Source organism: Triturus cristatus, chromosome 2_1, assembly GCF_964204655.1.
Source record: "Triturus cristatus chromosome 2_1, aTriCri1.1, whole genome shotgun sequence".
NCBI classification, from domain to species: Eukaryota; Metazoa; Chordata; class Amphibia; order Caudata; family Salamandridae; genus Triturus; species Triturus cristatus.
The window spans coordinates 4,574,154-4,591,312 of NC_140581.1; the positions used below are offsets into that span (position 1 = coordinate 4,574,154).

Sequence of the window (17,159 nt, forward strand, 5' to 3'; positions counted from 1 at the left end):
GGACCCTGTACAGTGTACCCTAGGTACCCAGGGCATAGGTGTATCCTAGGCCTACCAGGGGCTGCAGCATGTATTATGCCACCCCTGGTCTGGCCTTCCAATCAGACACAACTGGCTGATCCCTCAGCTGGGGCAAGGTCTTGTAATCACCCCATGCTTAGATATAGTATACCTATATCTACCCTTAAAATAGACACATGTGTACCTATCAGCCACTCCTATGGCAGGCCTTAACAATCCTGGAGGCAGAGTGCTTGGTAACATGTGAGATGGTGCTCTAGCATGAGCTGAGCCTGTCTGCAGCTTTTGGAACCATGTCCTTATAGCTGTTCTATGATATAGCCTACCATATACTCTTAAAGTGCCTTATTATCTTAAACGGTTATGGTAACTATGGTTTGGCTTTATCAAAACATGTCGTGTAAGGTGTCTAACACTTTGGAATAATACCCCCATACCATTTCTGGTGATGAGGATATTATTCTCCCCTTCTAGAGGGAGAGACATGTTAAAATCCTACTTTGCTGTTTGACTCGAACCAAAGCCTCAGCATCACAAAATGGATGCTGCTGCCACAGACACAAGTCTGACCTCCTGCTGCTGGGAGTGATCCCGGCAAGGGAGGCTTGGACAATAGGTTACCTGCTTGGGGAGGTGCTAGCACCTCCCCAGACAGACTTTAGTGTATTGGGGCAGGGAGGGCTGAAAGGAATGAGACATGCCTGGGGCACACAAGGTGCTCCATGCATAGTCAAGTTCAAACCGGTGCTGGGGCACTCCAGCCCCAGTCCTGGCGCGAAACTGGACAAAGGGAAGGGGGTGTAACCACCCCCCTCCCAGGTCCCACCCATAAGGCGTGACCTAGCAGGCAATCCAGCCCCCCAGATTAGTATAAGTGTGGTAGCTGGGCCCCAGGAGATTAGATTATCCTGAACCTGCAACTTGAACAGAAACTCTGGTCCTTCGACGAAAGAAGAAGACTGAAGAATCTCCCTTGTGGCCAAGGAGTGGCTACCCTGTGCAAACAGGCACCATCAAGAGACTTACCCTTTGCTTTGCTGAAGTTCTACGAGGGACCGACTGCAGAGCCTGACCAGAGCCTTGACTTCCAGACTTCTCCGACCCTGATCCACATCCACAGCCGAGCTGAGATCCGTGGAGGCGACGAGAGACGTGGGACCGGCTACTGGGGAAAAGTGGCGAGTATCTTCCAGCGCAGCTTCTGAGGTACCCTCGAAGTTGTGCACCGGGGATTGAGAAGCCCCAACCCCAAGCACCATCTGCACCGAAGATCAGCCCCCCACACTCCACGCGTCCTGCGTGGGGCCCTTCTGCATTTTCCTGCTTGCCGCGTCTGTCCGGTTGCTTGCCCGTTGGCTAGCGGCCTTTGCGACAACACACCTTTGAATTTCCACTGCTGGTTTGGCTCCTCCAGACTGGCTCCTGCTCCTCTGCAAAAGAGAAGCACCCCAGACCTTCCTGGTCTGCACCAGAAGCAAGTCCTCCATTCTTCGTGGGTTCCGCTTGCCAAGGCTTGATGAGTCCTAGTTCGACTTCGACGCCGCCGACAGCAAGAACCTTCGTGGGACAGCTCGCCTCCTGGTCCTGGTCGTCCTCGACGTCTCCTGGTACCCGTGGCTGCTGCGACAAGCTTCACCTCTTCACCTGCCTCTTCACGACATCGCCTGGTTCCTTCCTGGTTCCACGTGGTCACTGGCTAGTGACCCAGACTCTGTCTCTTCTGCTTGCATGTCTCCTTCCTTCTTGATCCCGGCCTTGGGATCCACCGGACACTCTTAACTGACTGCCTGTCAGCAACTTTCCTTCAGGCATCCATAGAAGTCCACGACGCAACCCGACGCAAGTTTACACCTATGCACCGGCAGCCCGTGGGCTAGGTAACTTGGGTACTCCGGTGCTCAGAAGGGTAGTGACTATCCTAGGGTCTAGTTTTCGAGTCTCGACTTTCTAGCTATACCAGAAGTGTCCTAAAACTGCTTATTTCTAACTGCTAGTGATTCTATCGACTTTTACGCGTGAGTGTTTCCACTCTGCACCTGAATCCCGTGGGCCTCCCACTTCCTACTTACCACTAATCATGCAGTGGCTATGGTGACATTAGACTGCCGGGGGGAGGGGGGGGGGGGGGTGTTACTGGCCTGAAACAGGAAGTGGTCTCTCCAAAGCTACCAGCTGCATGTCTGCTTCGCAATGACCTGGAAACCTCACCTGGGCTGAGGTTGAACTAAAAACCCATGCAGCAATGCTGGATATCCCTGAATTGGTGTGTGTAAAAACAAGAGCACAGAGCAAAAGGCCGGGTGAAAAAAGTGTTGGTGCCTGAAAGAATGGCCCAAACTACCAAGAGAAATGGTAAGAAGACGGGGGACCAGCTTCTGTTCAGCAACAAGATCAGGACCCCTCTCCTCAGAGAGAGGACTTTGACACCCCAGAGGGAACTGAGCCTATGGAGCTTGACCCTTACCAGGTTGAACTCTTCGGCCCAGGGGGACCCTCTAGGGAAGAGCTGTGCCAGGGTCAGCAAAACTGACCCACTCTTGAAAGCCTGAGGCTGCAAGCTGTTTCAGAAGAAAGAGATGTCCGTGGTACCCACAGAGTCTATTGGGAAGAGGGATTACTTTACACTGAGGCAAGAAACCCCACTCCTGGAGCCACCAGGAGGGTGGTAGTGCCACAGAAGTACAGGGAGTTCCTCCTAACTGTAGCTCATGACATCCCCCTAGCTGGACATCTGGGCCAAACCAAAACTTGGGAAAGGCTAGTGAGTCACTTTTACTTGCCCCAGATGCACCAAAAGGTGAAGGAGTTTGTCAGCTCCTGTGTCACCTGTCAGGCCAGTGGCAAGACAGGTGGCCACCCAAAGGCCCCCCTCATTCCACTACCAGTGGTGGGGGTCCCCTTTGAAAGGGTAGGTGTGGACATTGTGGGTCCACTTGAACCTCCCACAGCCTCAGGGAACAAATTCATTCTAGTAGTAGTGGATCATGCTACTAGGTACCCTGAAGCAATTCCACTTAGGACTTCTACAGCTCCTGCAGTAGCCAAGGCCCTCCTGGGTGTCTTCACCAGGGTAGGGTTTCCTAAGGAGGTGGTTTCAGACAGAGGTTCCAACTTCATGTCTGCTTACCTAACACACATGTGGAAAGAGTGTGGAGTGCAGTACAAGTTTACTCCACCCTACCACCCACAAACCAATGGCCTTGTTGAGAGATATTTAACAAGACATTGAAAGGCATGATTATGGGGCTCCCTGAGAAACTCAAAAGGAGATGGGATGTCCTCTTACCATGTCTGCTTTTCGTTTACAGGGAAGTGCCACAGAAGGGAGTAGGTTTCTCACCCTTTGAAGTTCTGTTTGGCCATCCTGTGAGGGGACCACTTTGTATTGTAAAGGAGGGCTGGGAGAGGCCTCTCCAAGAACCCAAACAAGATATTGTGGACTATGTGCTTGGCCTACTCCAATTCCTTGGTCCGATCATTTTGTACTCTCAATGACATTGGCTGCTCCACTGTTGCCACGTATAAATATTAGGAAATGTAGTCTCGTCTGGTCTAAATTACCCCTAGGAAAGTTCATCACTGAGTTAAATAAAGCAGTCCCCCTACCTCAGGCCAACGCCATTATTTCTAATAACTATAATAGCTGGCTTGATTCTACTCTTGATTCAGTGCTTCCTATGAAAGAATTCCGTCATAGTATGAAAATCAATAAAAAGCCCTGGTATTCCCAGACTTTGAGGCACCTGAAACAATTATGTAAAAAATTGGAAAGAAGCTGGAGGGATTACTCTGTGAGTAAAAAAGTTAAATACAGAGAATCAATTAAAGTGTACAAAAATGAAATAAAGGAAGCTCAATCGAGCTTCTATCGTGACAAGATCATTTTGGCTGACAATTCTCCTCGGGAAATTTTTAAAATTACAAAGTCCCTTCTTACCCCCCCTAGTCCTCTTCTGGCTCCTGATCATGCCCAGCAGAGGTGTGATGAAATTGCAGAATGCTTTTCCTCTAAAGTCCAAAGGATTTAGAACGCATTCTCAAATCTCAGTCTTTTGGGGGCCGGTGTTTTTGTGGAAAAGCAAACTCTGCTGAAAGAGTTCCCTCCTCTCTCCTTATCTTCCACGCAGGAACTTCTCAGACAGTTGAAATCAGACTCCCCTTCTGATCCGGCCCCTCCGTCCATTCTGAATCTAATACCTGACATAGTCTCCCCAGTCATATGGGATGTGATACGTTCCTCCCTGTGGAGCGGAGTGGAGCCTCCTCTCTGGAAACAGGCCAGGGTCAAAGCATTGTTAAAAAAGACTAATCTTGACCAAGAGGATTGGGCGAATTATCGGCCTATTTCCTTGTTGCCAGGAATTAGCAAACTGGCTGAAAAACATGTCAACTCGGCCCTGTCCTCATTTCTTGAAAACAATAAGTGCCTGCAACCCTCCCAGGCAGGCTTTAGATGCCATCAGGGTACTGAGACCGCACTCCTTGGTGTGATTGAGGAGACTAGGAAGATCCTGGATGTCGGAGGCTGCGCAGCTCTAATATTGTTGGATCTTAGCGCAGCCTTCGACACCGTCAATCATCAACTTATGATTCAGAGACTTAAGGAGGTCGGTGAAGAGGGAGCGGCGCTTCGCTGGCTTCAGTCCTTTCTGGAGAATCGTTCTTTCTGTGTCTTTGAGGGTGAAGCTGCATCAGAGTACATTCCTTTGCAGTGTGGAGTCCCCCAGGGATCATCTCTTAGCCCTACCATGTTTAATATTTACATGAGCTCCTTAGCTGAATTGGTGTACCCTACCCTTGGGGGATCCAGATTGTCACCTATGCAGATGACACACAGTTAGTGGTGTCTCTAAGCCAGAAAGGAAAAACAGAACCGGGTCTTATATCTTGTTTGGGAAAGATTTCGGATTGGATGGACAAGTCATTTTTGAAGCTAAATGGTGCAAAAACTAAACTTATGCTTCCCACTAGCATTGAAGCTTCTTGGCCCAGCTGTCTAGGTACGCCTAAGACAGCTGAGTTTACGATTAAGAGCTTAGGAGTCTGGTTGGACTGCAAGCTTGATTTGAAAGAAGAGGCGTGTAAGGTGGCAGCTAGCTGCTAAGCACGGATCAGGATGATAAGGAAGATTATCCCTCTTCTTCCTTTCGATGCTAGACGGGTGTTAGTCCAGGCGCTTATACTTTCGCGACTGGACTATGCAAATGCCGTGTACCTTGGTGCCCCCTTGGGCACTACCAATCGGTTACAAATTGTTCAGAACTGTACCGCTCGCCTACTTATGAACATTCCCAAACATATTTCAGCTAAACCAGCATTGGCCGCCCTGCACTGGCTCCCGGTTCAGACCAGGATAGGTTTTAAGGCCCTGTGCATTCCTCACAAGGCCATCGCTGGGAAGGGATCACCTTTGATTCAGTCGCTGGTCCAACTTTATGTTCCCAATAGGATGCTGCGATCTAAGCATAAATATTTGCTCAGAGTGCCCATGATCAAGCGAGCTCGCTCCGGAGGTTGTCCATTTTCATACAACGTAGCTATGCTATGGAATCGCTTGCCTGAGCACATTCACTCTGATTCTAATTACTTTAGTTTTAAGAAACAGTTGAAGACCTTCCTTTTTCTCTGAGTTGTGCCTGCTGAATGAGGTGTCATGAGTAAGCGCTGGGATGCCTATTGGTAGCCATGCGCTATACAAATGCGTATTCATTCATTCATAAGGTCCAGGATGGCTGAGTACATGGAAAAGGCATCCAAGAACCTTGAGGCCAGCCAGGAGCTCCAGAAGCACTGGTATGACCAAAAAGCTGCACTGGTTGAATTTCAACCTGGGAAACAGGTTAGGGTTTTGGAGCCAGTGGCACCAAGGGCCCTCCAAGATAGATGGAGTGGCCCTTACCCTATCCTAGAGAAAAAGAGTGAGGTCACCTATTTAGTTGACCTGGGCACTAGCAGGACACCCAAAAGGGTCATCCATGTGAACCGCCTCAAGCTCTACAATGACAGGGCTGACATCACCATGCTGATGGTGACTGATGAAGAACAGGAAGCAGAGAGTGAACCTCTCCCTGATCTCCTCTCCTACAGCCCACAAGATGGGTCAGTAGATGGAGTTGTCTTTTCAGACACCCTCTCTGCCCAACTGCAGACTGACTGCAAGCAAGTCTTGCAACAGTATGCTAAGCTCTTTTCCATGACCCCTGGTCTGACAAACAGGTGTACCCATGATGTGGACACTGGTGACAGTGCACCTGTCAAAAACAAGATCTATCAACAGTCAGACCAAGTCAAGGAGAGCATCAGAGCTGAAGTCAGCAAGATGCTGGAGTTAGGGGTCATTGAACCCTCTGAGAGCCCCTGGGCTAGCCCAGTGGTTCTGGTCCCCAAACCTCATCCACAGGGTGGAAAGAGAGAAATTAGGTTCTGTGTGGACTATAGAGGACTCAACTCTGTCACCAAGATGGATGCTCACCCTATTCCAAGAGCAGATGAGTTGATAGATAAATTAGGGGCAGCCACATTTCTAGTACCCTTGACTTAACTGCAGGGTACTGGCAGATTGGCATGGCCCCAGGACCTGGGTACTGTAGGGGGACAGGGCTCATGCACCTGTACCCACACGACTGGCATAGGGCACCCAGCTAGAGGGGTGGCTGATGTATGCCAGGGCAGTGTAGGTGGTGGGCATGGCACACAGGGATTTGTGCCATGTCGACTCGGTTTTGTTCTGCACCAAGACACTCAGCCTGCAAAGGCAGTGTGTGTGTGTGTGTCAGGGTACAGGGCCTCTAAGGGTGGCACAATAAGTGCGGCAGCCCTTAGGGGCCTTCTCTGGTCACAAGTCCCTGGGTACCTAGGGTAACATTTACCAGGGGCTGATATGTGGCCAGAGATGCCAATTGGGTTTAGGCGTCATGCAGTTTTAGGGAAGGAACAAAGGCCCTGCGTACCCGATTAGCAGGACCCCAGGACACACTCAGTAAAAGCACATCAGAGGTTTAGCAAAAAGTGGGGGCAACCATGCAGAAAGAGGGCATTTTCTCAACTAGTTCATCACTGGAGGGTGGCATAATAGGGAGTGTACCCCCCCACCAGGGATGGGGACCCATTAGTCCCAACCTTTTACCTATCTGTAACGCCCCTAAATCTAGTATTTAGGGGCACTGCTGAACCTTGCTTCCTCAGACAAGAAACCAAAAGAAGAAAAGACCAACCCAACAGCCGTGCCGAACCTAACAAGAGAAGAACGCCCACTGACTTGGCCCCAGCCCTACCGCCCTGTCCCCACCTTAAACCTGCAGGAGCGAAACTCTGGTGTGTCCTGCAACCAGCAGTCTCCAAAACCCTGAGGACCTACCCTGCCTTCAAAAGAAAAGACGGTCTCCTGTGAACATCGGATTTGTTCACCAACAGACTCCAGGTCCGGCAAAGTCCGCACCACTCTGCACCCGACGCCCACGGCCCGAATGGCCAAAAACCAAGAGGAGGACCTCCCCGGCAATCCCGACCCGAGATCCTGTGAACCCTGTCCTGCCTTAAGCCTCCAGCTGACGCATGCAACCTCAAACCGGAAGTCTCCCCGCCAACCGCACCAGGAGCAGGTAAGAAGATCCGACCCTAAAAAGCACCCCTGCACCCGGCACCTTTCGGCTTAGGGTGGCCCAACCGACGGTGCCTAACCAACCCCCAACATCTCAACTTACCTCTCTAAGTGGTGGTCTCACCCAGAAGACCTTCGTCCCCGAGCCTGCAGTGTGTTTGCAAACCAGAGACTCCTGTTGAAAGCTACAGGGCACCCAATGCCAAAACAGCACACCGCACCAAGCCGCCCCAGTGCCGCTGAGGGTGCAACTTTTGTGCTGGCCTAAACCCCCATTTGCCCTGAACTAAAGTCCAGGAGCTTTGCTCCCACAACCCAGTGGCCTGCTCGTTAGGAGCCACCTACATGAGGCCCCCAAACCCCCATTGGATACAATTGTGCCTCAGCACCCGGCCGCCCTAGTGCCGCTGAGGGTGTAACGAGTGCATCCTTGACCCTGGGGGACCCCCGAGTCTAACCCCTGAATACCAACTCCCACAACAAAGTACTTACCTTTGAACCGGTAACACTATCTTCCTCCATAGGAGAACATTGACTGTTTTGCCTTTCCACAGACCCTCAAGTTAGGCAAGAATATTTACCACAGTCCTGGGTAGAGGGGCGAGGAAACAACTTGCCACCAATTTATGCAGTGGTGATCAGAAGATTAAGACAATGCTATAATCGTAAAGTAACTGTATGCCATTAGATACAAGACATTCACGTGGGTCTTCTAAGTACTGAATTTTGACTTTAGTTTGGGCTCTCACAACTTCAGTTGTTTCTGGTCTCAGCATGTTTGTTTTCACTCATGTAGTTTTACCATTGCTATTCTTTGCATCTAGCTAGGGAAACACACATGGAATGAATACCTGAAGGGACTGAATACCTGAAGGTAACATCGCTGTCATGGGCCACTAGAAAGGGGCTATCGGAGGGCAGTCAGGGTCGAACGACTTATGTACGTAGGTGGTATTTGTGTCACTTGAACCTAGCTGAACGTCAGTACAATCTCCCCAGCAAAGGTGTCGCGAAGCGGGATTAGCGTGATGTGGGATCCTGAGACTGGAAGCGTACTGTTACTGCATCGTGATATGGTGCCTTTATAGCCGTGTGTATTCAACTCTTTCCTAATTTTGAGGAGATCTGAGGCAGTCTTCGTGGATGTGAGGATATTATTCCTGATTCTGTGTACATACATAGAGAAGGCCTGTTGCCTTGTTTTTTCTCTTTTGGCACTTCGTCTTCTCCAGTCTGATGTCTTCGTAGCACCTGGTAGCAGGTGTGCTGAGCGCCGCTGGAGGTGGTGCGATTGTTAACCAGGTAGTTGGATGTTGGCGGTAGATGATGTTGAGAGAGCTATCCTAAGGCAGTCTTAGATGTCTTTGTGATGTGTTCCTTGATGGTACAGTCGGTTCCCAGGTGATATGGTTTTGGGTGAGAGTTTGAGCTTGAACTGGTTTAGGTTCATATTGCTGAGCCAGGTCTAAACTCCTTGTTTGTTATTCTGGCAAATAGCAGGATTTCCATTTTGTTTGGGTTGGGTTGAACTTCAGGTAGGTGATGGCCGTCTGGTGTCAATGAGGGTGAAGCAGTGTGTGAGGCATTGATGTCTGGAGCAGAGCAGACTTTCAAATAGGTTAGTGTGTTGAGCACTTCACAGGTAGAATTGTGGTCCCCACGCTTAAGCAGTGCTTTCTGGGATAAATACCAAAAACTAGAAAAGTGTGCAAAAAAATGTTGCAGTGATGGTTCGCTGTACGCAGTCCACAACACCTTGGCTGTGGATCTCGGATTAGTGGAGAATACAAGATGGGAAGATAATAAAGTGTAAATGAAGACGTTTGCTGGTAAAGGACTGAAGTGCTGCGGCACCACATGCTGGGGTTTTAATGTTGTCATGAAAATAGTGAATGTTGGTGCTTTTTCAGTGTAAATGAATAAAAAATTATCATAAGCGTAGGTTGCTGTGTAGTGGTCATCTGTCAAAGCTTTTGTTGGCTTTATGTATCATTTGGCCAAAAACTGAATCTTTGTTCCTGTAGCCACTGAGGCCTCTACGAATACTTCACTGTGTTCAAACTCTTGCATCTCCTCAATGAGACCCGAATTGAGGACTGTCCTCGTCTAATGCATGCGCCTTTTCAATCTGAAGCTACTTGATAATGTGGATTTATTGACTTGAAGGCTTCTTACTCGGCTGCAGTCTCTACCAGAAGCATTGAAGTGCTGCAGGCTCTTTCTTTACATAAATACGGTTATTCTTTTTTTTCAAAAAGTTCTTGCAAACTGTTACATTCACGTGACATAGCGTCCTGGTTTCCAACCTGACTGTCAAGTTGCAAGGCTGAGGAGTCTCAAGATTCCAGGCTCTGAAGTTATCCCTGTTAAGGATATCCGTTCAGCTTCCAGTCCTCTGTTCTGCTTGACTTGTTTGCCGAAACCTGGCCTCACATGCTCTCACTCCGTCAAGGTGCTCTGGAATCTGGTTCTCCACCTGCTGGTAGTGAACGTGGAGGGAGCAACAGTTTACAAAATAATGCCCTTAATCCTTGTTCTGTCCTGTTCGGCTCTGTGTTCTGTTGACATGTCTCCACCAACCTTAAACGTTGGCGATATTTGGAGATAATGATGTAGTAGTTAATGTGACACTGGTTGGAAAGGCGCCTACACACACTGATGGACACTCTCAAATTCTTTTAAAGTTGCATGGTTTTTATTAGGAAACTGTTTTCATTAGTGACGGAGCAGGAACCAGTTCTGTGAGTACCATAATAACCTGAAGTCATTGTTTCCTTTATTCCTTGCAGGGAGAATTTGTAAATGAATATGTTGGGGAAGTTATCAATGAAGAGGAGTGCTTGGCACGGATAAAACAGGCACAAGAGGAAAATGCCCGTCACTTCTACATGCTGACCATTGACAAGGTATGCCGCACATTCTGGCTCAGACGCATTAGTGTACTTCTGTGCTTTCCTTGCCCCTATGATCCTAGCATGCACACATGATCACTAGAGTACACTGCAGCACTGAACTGGACATGAGCCGCACAGCGGGTGCCATCAGCTGCAGAGATTGTGATGTCTTTCTGTAGTCGTATAGTCTTGTGGCATCGAGACCACTGTAAATGTTCTTCCTCGGGTCAGTTGCTAGTGTGTTTTCATATTTTTCTTGTTATTTTACATTGTGTAGTAATGTGTTGCAACAGAACAATGAAATGCAGCACGAGTCCTGAATAAAAGTTGGCATATCATGCTTCTATTTGAACCTGGAATTTAACAGTAGCACCGGGAACTGTATACAAAGGGATATGGAATTTGTGAAAGACCGTACGGGTACAGTGATGTACGTCACATCTTCAGACTCCAACATTCCTCCCAGTCAAGCTTCTGAGTGAGGAGCTTTAAAGTTCTATTCTGTAGCCTTTACAAAGAGATGAACAGGAGGACCTAAAACGCAGGTCCTTAGCGTGTCCTGGAATCACTGCTCCGAGGCTATCTTACCTTTATACAGGCTCTTAGCGTGTCCTGGAGTAACTGCTCCGAGTCTATCATAACCATATACAGGCTCTTAGCATATCCTGGAGTCACTGCTCCGAGTCTATCATAACCATATACAGGCTCTTAGCGTGTCCTGGAGTCACTGCTCCGAGTCTATCATAACCATATACAGGCTCTTAGCATATCCTGGAGTCACTGCTCCGAGTCTATCATAACCATATACAGGCTCTTAGCGTGTCCTGGAGTAACTGCTCCGAGTCTATCATAACCTTATACAGGCTCTTAGCGTGTCCTGCAGTCACTGCTCTGGGTCAGTCATAACCTTATACAGGCTCTTAGCGTGTCCTGGAGTCACTGCTCAGAGTCCGTCATAACCTTACACAAGCTCTTAGCGTGTCCTGGAGTCACTGCTCCGGGTCCGCCATAACTTTATACAGGCTCTTAGCGTGTCCTGGAGTCGCTGCTCAGTCCATCATAACCTTATACAGGCTCTTAGCGTGTCCTGCAGTCACTGCTCTGGGTCAGTCATAACCTTACACAGGCTCTTAGCGTGTCCTGGAGTCACTGCTCCGGGTCCGCCATAACTTTATACAGGCTCTTAGCGTGTCCTGGAGTCGCTGCTCAGTCCATCATAACCTTATACAGGCTCTTAGCGTGTCCTGCAGTCACTGCTCTGGGTCAGTCATAACCTTTTACAGGCTCTTAGCGTGTCCTGGAGTCACTGCTCCGAGTCTATCATAACCATATACAGGCTCTTCGCGTGTCCTGGAGTCACTGCTCCGAGTATCATAACCTTACACAGGTTCTCAGCGTGCCCTGGAGTACTGCTCCGAGTCTATCATATCCTTAGACAGGCTCTTAGCGTGTCTTGGAGTCACTGCTCCGGGTCCGTCATAACTTTATACAGGCTCTTAGCGTGCCCTGCAGTCACTGCTCCAAGTCTATCATAACCTCACACAGGCTCTTAGTGTATCCTGGAGTCACTCCTCGGAGTCCGTCTTGACCTTATACGGGCTCTTAGTGTGTCCTGGAGTCACTGCTCCAAATCTATCATAACCTTATACTGGCCCTTAGCATGTCCTGGAGTCACTGCTCCGAGTCCGTCTTGACCTTATACGGGCTCTTAGTGTGTCCTGGAGTCACTGCTCAGAGTCCGTCATAACCTTACACAGGCTCTTAGCGTGTCCTGGAGTCACTGCTCCAAGTCTATCATAACCTTATACAGGCTCTTAGCTTGTCCTGGAGTCACTGCTCCGAGGCTATCATAACCTGATACAGGCTCTTCGCGTGTCCTGGAGTCACTGCTCCGAGTATCATAACCTTACACATTTTCTCAGCGTGTCCTGGAGTACTGCTCCGAGTCTATCATATCCTTAGACAGGCTCTTAGCGTGTCCTGGAGTCACTGCTCCGGGTCTGTCATAACCTTATACAGGCTCTTGGCATGTCCTGGAGTAACTGCTCCGAGTGTATCATAACCTTATACAGGCTCTTAGTGTGTCCTGGAATAACTTCTTCGAGTCTATCATAACCTTACACAGGCTCTTAACGTGTCCTGGAGTCACTGCTCAGAGTTCGTCATAACTTATACAGGCTCTTAGCGTATCCTGGAGTCACTGCCCCGAGTCTATCATAACCTTACACAGGTTCTCAGCGTGTCCTGGAATAACTGCTCCGAGTCTATCATAACCATATACAGGCTCTTAGCGTGTCCTGCAGTCACGGAGCCACTGCTCCGAGTCTATCATAACCTTAAACAGGCTCTTAGACTAGAAGCAGTGACTCCAGGACACGCTTAGAGCCTGTGTAAGGTTATAACGGACTCGGCGCAGTGACTCCAGAACACGCTGAGAGCCTGTGTAAGGTTAGGATAGACTCGGAGCAGTGACTCCAGGACACGCTGAGAGCCTGTGTAAGGTTAGGATAGACTAGGAGCAGTTACTCCAGGACACGCTATCATAACCGTATACAGGCTCTTAGTGTATCCTGGAGTTACTTCTCGGAGTCTATCATAACCTTATACAGGCTCTTAGCATCTCCTGGAGTCACAGCTCCGAGTCCGTCTTGACCTTATACGGGCTCTTAGTGTGTCCTGGAGTCACTGCTCCAAATCTATCACAACCTTTTACAAGCTCTTAGCGTGTCCTGTAGCCACTGCTTCGAGTCTGTCATAACCTTATACAGGCTCTTAGCGTGTCCTGGAGTCACTGCTCCTCGTCTATCATAACCTGATACAGGCTCTTAGCGTGTCCTGGATTCACTGCTCCGAGTCTATCATAACCTGATACAGGCTCTTCGCGTGTCCTGGAGTCACTGCTCCGAGTATCATAACCTTACACAGGTTCTCAGCATGCCCTGGAGTACTGCTCCGAGTCTATCATATCCTTAGGCTCTTAGACTCGGAGCAGGGACTCCAAGACATGCTATCATAACCTAACACAGGCTCTTGGCATGTCCTGGAATCACTGCTCCGAGTGTATCATAACCTTATACAGGCTCTTAGTGTGTCCTGGAATAACTTCTTCGAGTCTATCATAATATACACAGGCTCTTAGCGTGTCCTGGAGTCACTGCTCCGAGTCTATCATAACCTTAAACAGACTCTTAGCATGTCCTGGAGTCACTGCTCTGGGTCCGTCATAACCTTAAACAGGCTCTTAGACTAGAAGCAGTGACTCCAGGACACGCTTAGAGCCTGTGTAAGGTTATGATAGACTCGGAGCAGTGACTCAGTGACTCCAGTTATGACACTCAGAGCAGTGACTCCAGGACACGCTAAGAGCCTGTGTAAGGTTATGACGGACTCGGCGCAGTGACTCCAGAACACGCTGAGAGCCTGTGTAAGGTTAGGATAGACTAGGAGCAGTTACTCCAGGACACGCTATCATAACCTTATACAGGCTCATAGCGTGTCCTGGAGTCACTGCTCCGAGTCTATCCTAACCTTACACAGGCTCTCAGCATGTCCTGGAGTCACTGCGCCGAGTCCATCATAACCTTACACAGGCTCTTAGCGTGTCGTGGAGTCTTTGCTCCATGTTCGTCATAACCTTATACAGGCTCCTAGCGTGTCCTGGAGTCCCTGCTCTGAGTCGGTCATAACCTTAAACAGGCTCTTAGCGTGTCTTGGAGTAACTGCTCCGAGTCTATCATAACCTTAAACAGATTCTTAGTGTGTCCTGTAGTCACTGCTGAGTCCGTCATAACCTTACACAGGCTCTTAGCATGTTCTGGAGTCACTGCTCCGCATCTATCATAACTTTATTCAGGCTCTTAGCGTGTCCTGGAGTCACTGCTCCACATCTATGATAACCTTATACAGGCTCTGTAGTCACTGGGGGTCAGCGAATTGTGAATGTCACAAGTCCATGGTCACCTACTGCCCCTATCAATGGTTATTCCCCGACCACAGGTAAATGCAACTGATAAGGCAAAGGAAGCCGCCTTAACAGTCCTCTGCACACACATCCTTGTGACGGTGTGATAACGCGGCTCCGTTCCAGTGATTCTCCTCGGTTGTGCACTTTCAACTACCAACAAAGCTCAATAAGATCTTATTTGGAATGGGTGATGGTGGAGGAAACGGGTTCTTGGTGCGCACTACAAACGGAACTGAACTGCTGCAAATCTTTTGTTGATGCGCTTTCTTTTGAGTTTTTATTTAGTATTTACTTAAATTACAAGCATTGAAAATGTGTGCAGATCTTCTCTTTATTGCAAGGAAATGATTACTGTGTATCACACAATTTCATCAAGTGGGAAAACTAAGAAAGTAGATTCTCTTAAAACACTGGACCGTAGATATCGGCGTATGACCCCTGGCAATATATCGGCTTGAAATCAAATCGTAGCTGATTTTGGTTCAATACCTGAAGCTGAAGGATTAACAAGGAGAGGGTAATTTGCATATTGTTGTTGGAAGGGGCGATCCCAGGGGGGTTACAGAACACGTTCCTGACCACCCCGTGACCCGCCTCTCCCAGAACCAGGCCGAGCACCGGCGGTGAGGCCCCTTCAGGAAGGGGGGGGGTCTCGTACTTAGGCTCGCACGCGCTGAGCTTGCACTACTTGACAAAGAGACACCACACAGTAGGTTTCAGTAGACGGAGATCTTTATCTAAGATTCGTTGGACCTTTATGATCCGCAAGGTAGTCTTTGGTCGGTACAATAAGCTTGGTAATTCCTGCACAGGGGGGTTGGGGTAGCGGGACAGTTCTTGGTTCAGAGTCAATGCCGAGTATCCTTCGCACAGCTCTCAATCCTCGAGCCGGGGGACACGGTGCGGTCTCGGGTCCAGCCGGACCAGTGTGCTCTCGAGCCGCGACCACGTTTGCAGGGCTCTGGCGGGAAGGAACTGTCGATCGGGTGATCTTCGGGGAGCCGCGATTCACTCGGCAGGCTCAGCCGGGCTTGAGTTGGTGGGAGCCGCGAGTCTCTCAGCAGGCTTCGATGGTCTTAGGGTCGGGGGAAGCCGCGAGTCTCTCAGCAGGGCTCCAGTGTTCTTAGTGTTCTCGGGAGCCGCGACGGCGTCAGCAGGGCTCAGGTGGTTTCCAAGGATCGGGTAGCGTCTTTCCTTCAGGTTTCGTCGAGCCGCGACCGGGTCCGCAGGGCTCTCGTAGTTCCAGGTCTTCTCTGCCCCAGTCCCCTCAGCACCCTCTGTTATCCGCCTTCTTCCCTTTGAAGTCCAGCGTCCTCACAGAGAGGGGTCTTGGCGTCGGGGGCGGTGTGTTGGGATTTCCTGTCGCTCGGCTCTTTGATCCTTTGAAGTAGGGCCGGGAGGGACTCCAGACATGCGGGGAGCCAGCTCCCTGGGGGCCCGGAGGGCGATCGAAACCCTCCATTGAGAGGAGGTCAGAGGTGCGACAGACTACTCCTCCCTGTCTTGCTTGGGGGGGGTTCCCTCTCCCTTGGCCGGGCATGGCGCGTCTAAGGTCTAGGTTTCGCTGGGGCCCAGGGTCGGCCATCGGGACATGGTGGCCGGGGGTCTATAACCAGGGATATGGGGGGGTTGCATGAGTCGGGTTGGAGGGACTAATGGTCAGGGGGGGTCCACGCCACAAGGCCGGTCCCACACGCGTCCCCCCCCCCCCCCCAGCTGAAAGTCGGGGAGAACTACCCATCCTCTTGGGGGTTCTCGTCGCTGAGGCGGAAGAATCGGGACAGGCCGTCAGCGTTGCCGTGGTCAGTACCTGGCGATGCTCTACAGTGAAGTCCGTCCCCTGGAGGGAGATCGACCATCGCAGCAGTTTGGGGTTCTCTCCTTTCATTTGCATCAGCCACCGTAAGGGTCGATGATCTGTTTGGACTCGAAAGTGGGTTCCGAACAAGTATGGCTGTAGTTTCTTTAGTGCCCAGACTACTGCGAAGGCCTCTCTTTCAATGGTGCTCCACCGTAGTTCACAGGGTAGTAGCCTCCGGCTAATGAAGGCTACGGGCTGGTCTAGACCCTTCTCGTTGAGTTGTGAGAGGATGGCCCCGATGCCGTGCTCCGAGGCATCTGTCTGGACTACAAATTCCTTGGAGTAGTCGGGGGCTTGGAGCACGGGGGCAGTACACATGGCGGTTTTTAGGGCGTCGAACGCCTTTTGGCAGGGGGGTGGTCCATTGTACTCTTTTCAGCTGTTTCTTGGAGGTTAGCTCTGTGAGGGGGCCTACTATGCTGCCATAGTTCTTAATGAACCTTCGGTAGTAGCCGGTGAGGCCTAGGAAGGCCCGAACTTCTGTCTGAGTCGCAGGGGGTTCCCAGGCCAGGATGGCATCGATCTTGGGCTGAAGGGGGGCGACCAGCCCGCTCCCGACATGGTGCGCCAGGTAAACCACTGAACTTTGCCCTAGTTGGCATTTGCTGGCTTTGACGGTTAGGCCCGCTTGGCGCAGGGCCACCAGCACCTGTCGGAGGTGCTGGAGGTGTGCGGTCCATTGGGAGCTGAACACTGCAATGTCGTCTAGGTACGCGGCGCTGAACTCTTCCAGCCTGGCCAGGACCCTGTTGACCAGCCGCTGGAAGGTGGCGGGGGCATTTTTCATTCCAAAGGGCATGACTCGGAAGCGATAGTGCC

General features: G+C 50.3%; 1 protein-coding gene across 2 annotated transcripts in view; it reads left to right on the plus strand.

Moving 5' to 3' along the window:
- The window catches only part of LOC146863589 (histone-lysine N-methyltransferase NSD2-like), a 325,818-nt gene that overhangs the window by 254,976 nt on the left and 53,683 nt on the right, over positions 1-17,159 (plus strand). For both annotated transcript variants that reach the window (XM_085627584.1, XM_085627580.1), the window contains one exon: positions 10,411-10,527. In XM_085627584.1, the coding sequence (XP_085483710.1) occupies positions 10,411-10,527 (117 nt within the window). The remainder of the gene's footprint in view (positions 1-10,410; positions 10,528-17,159) is intronic.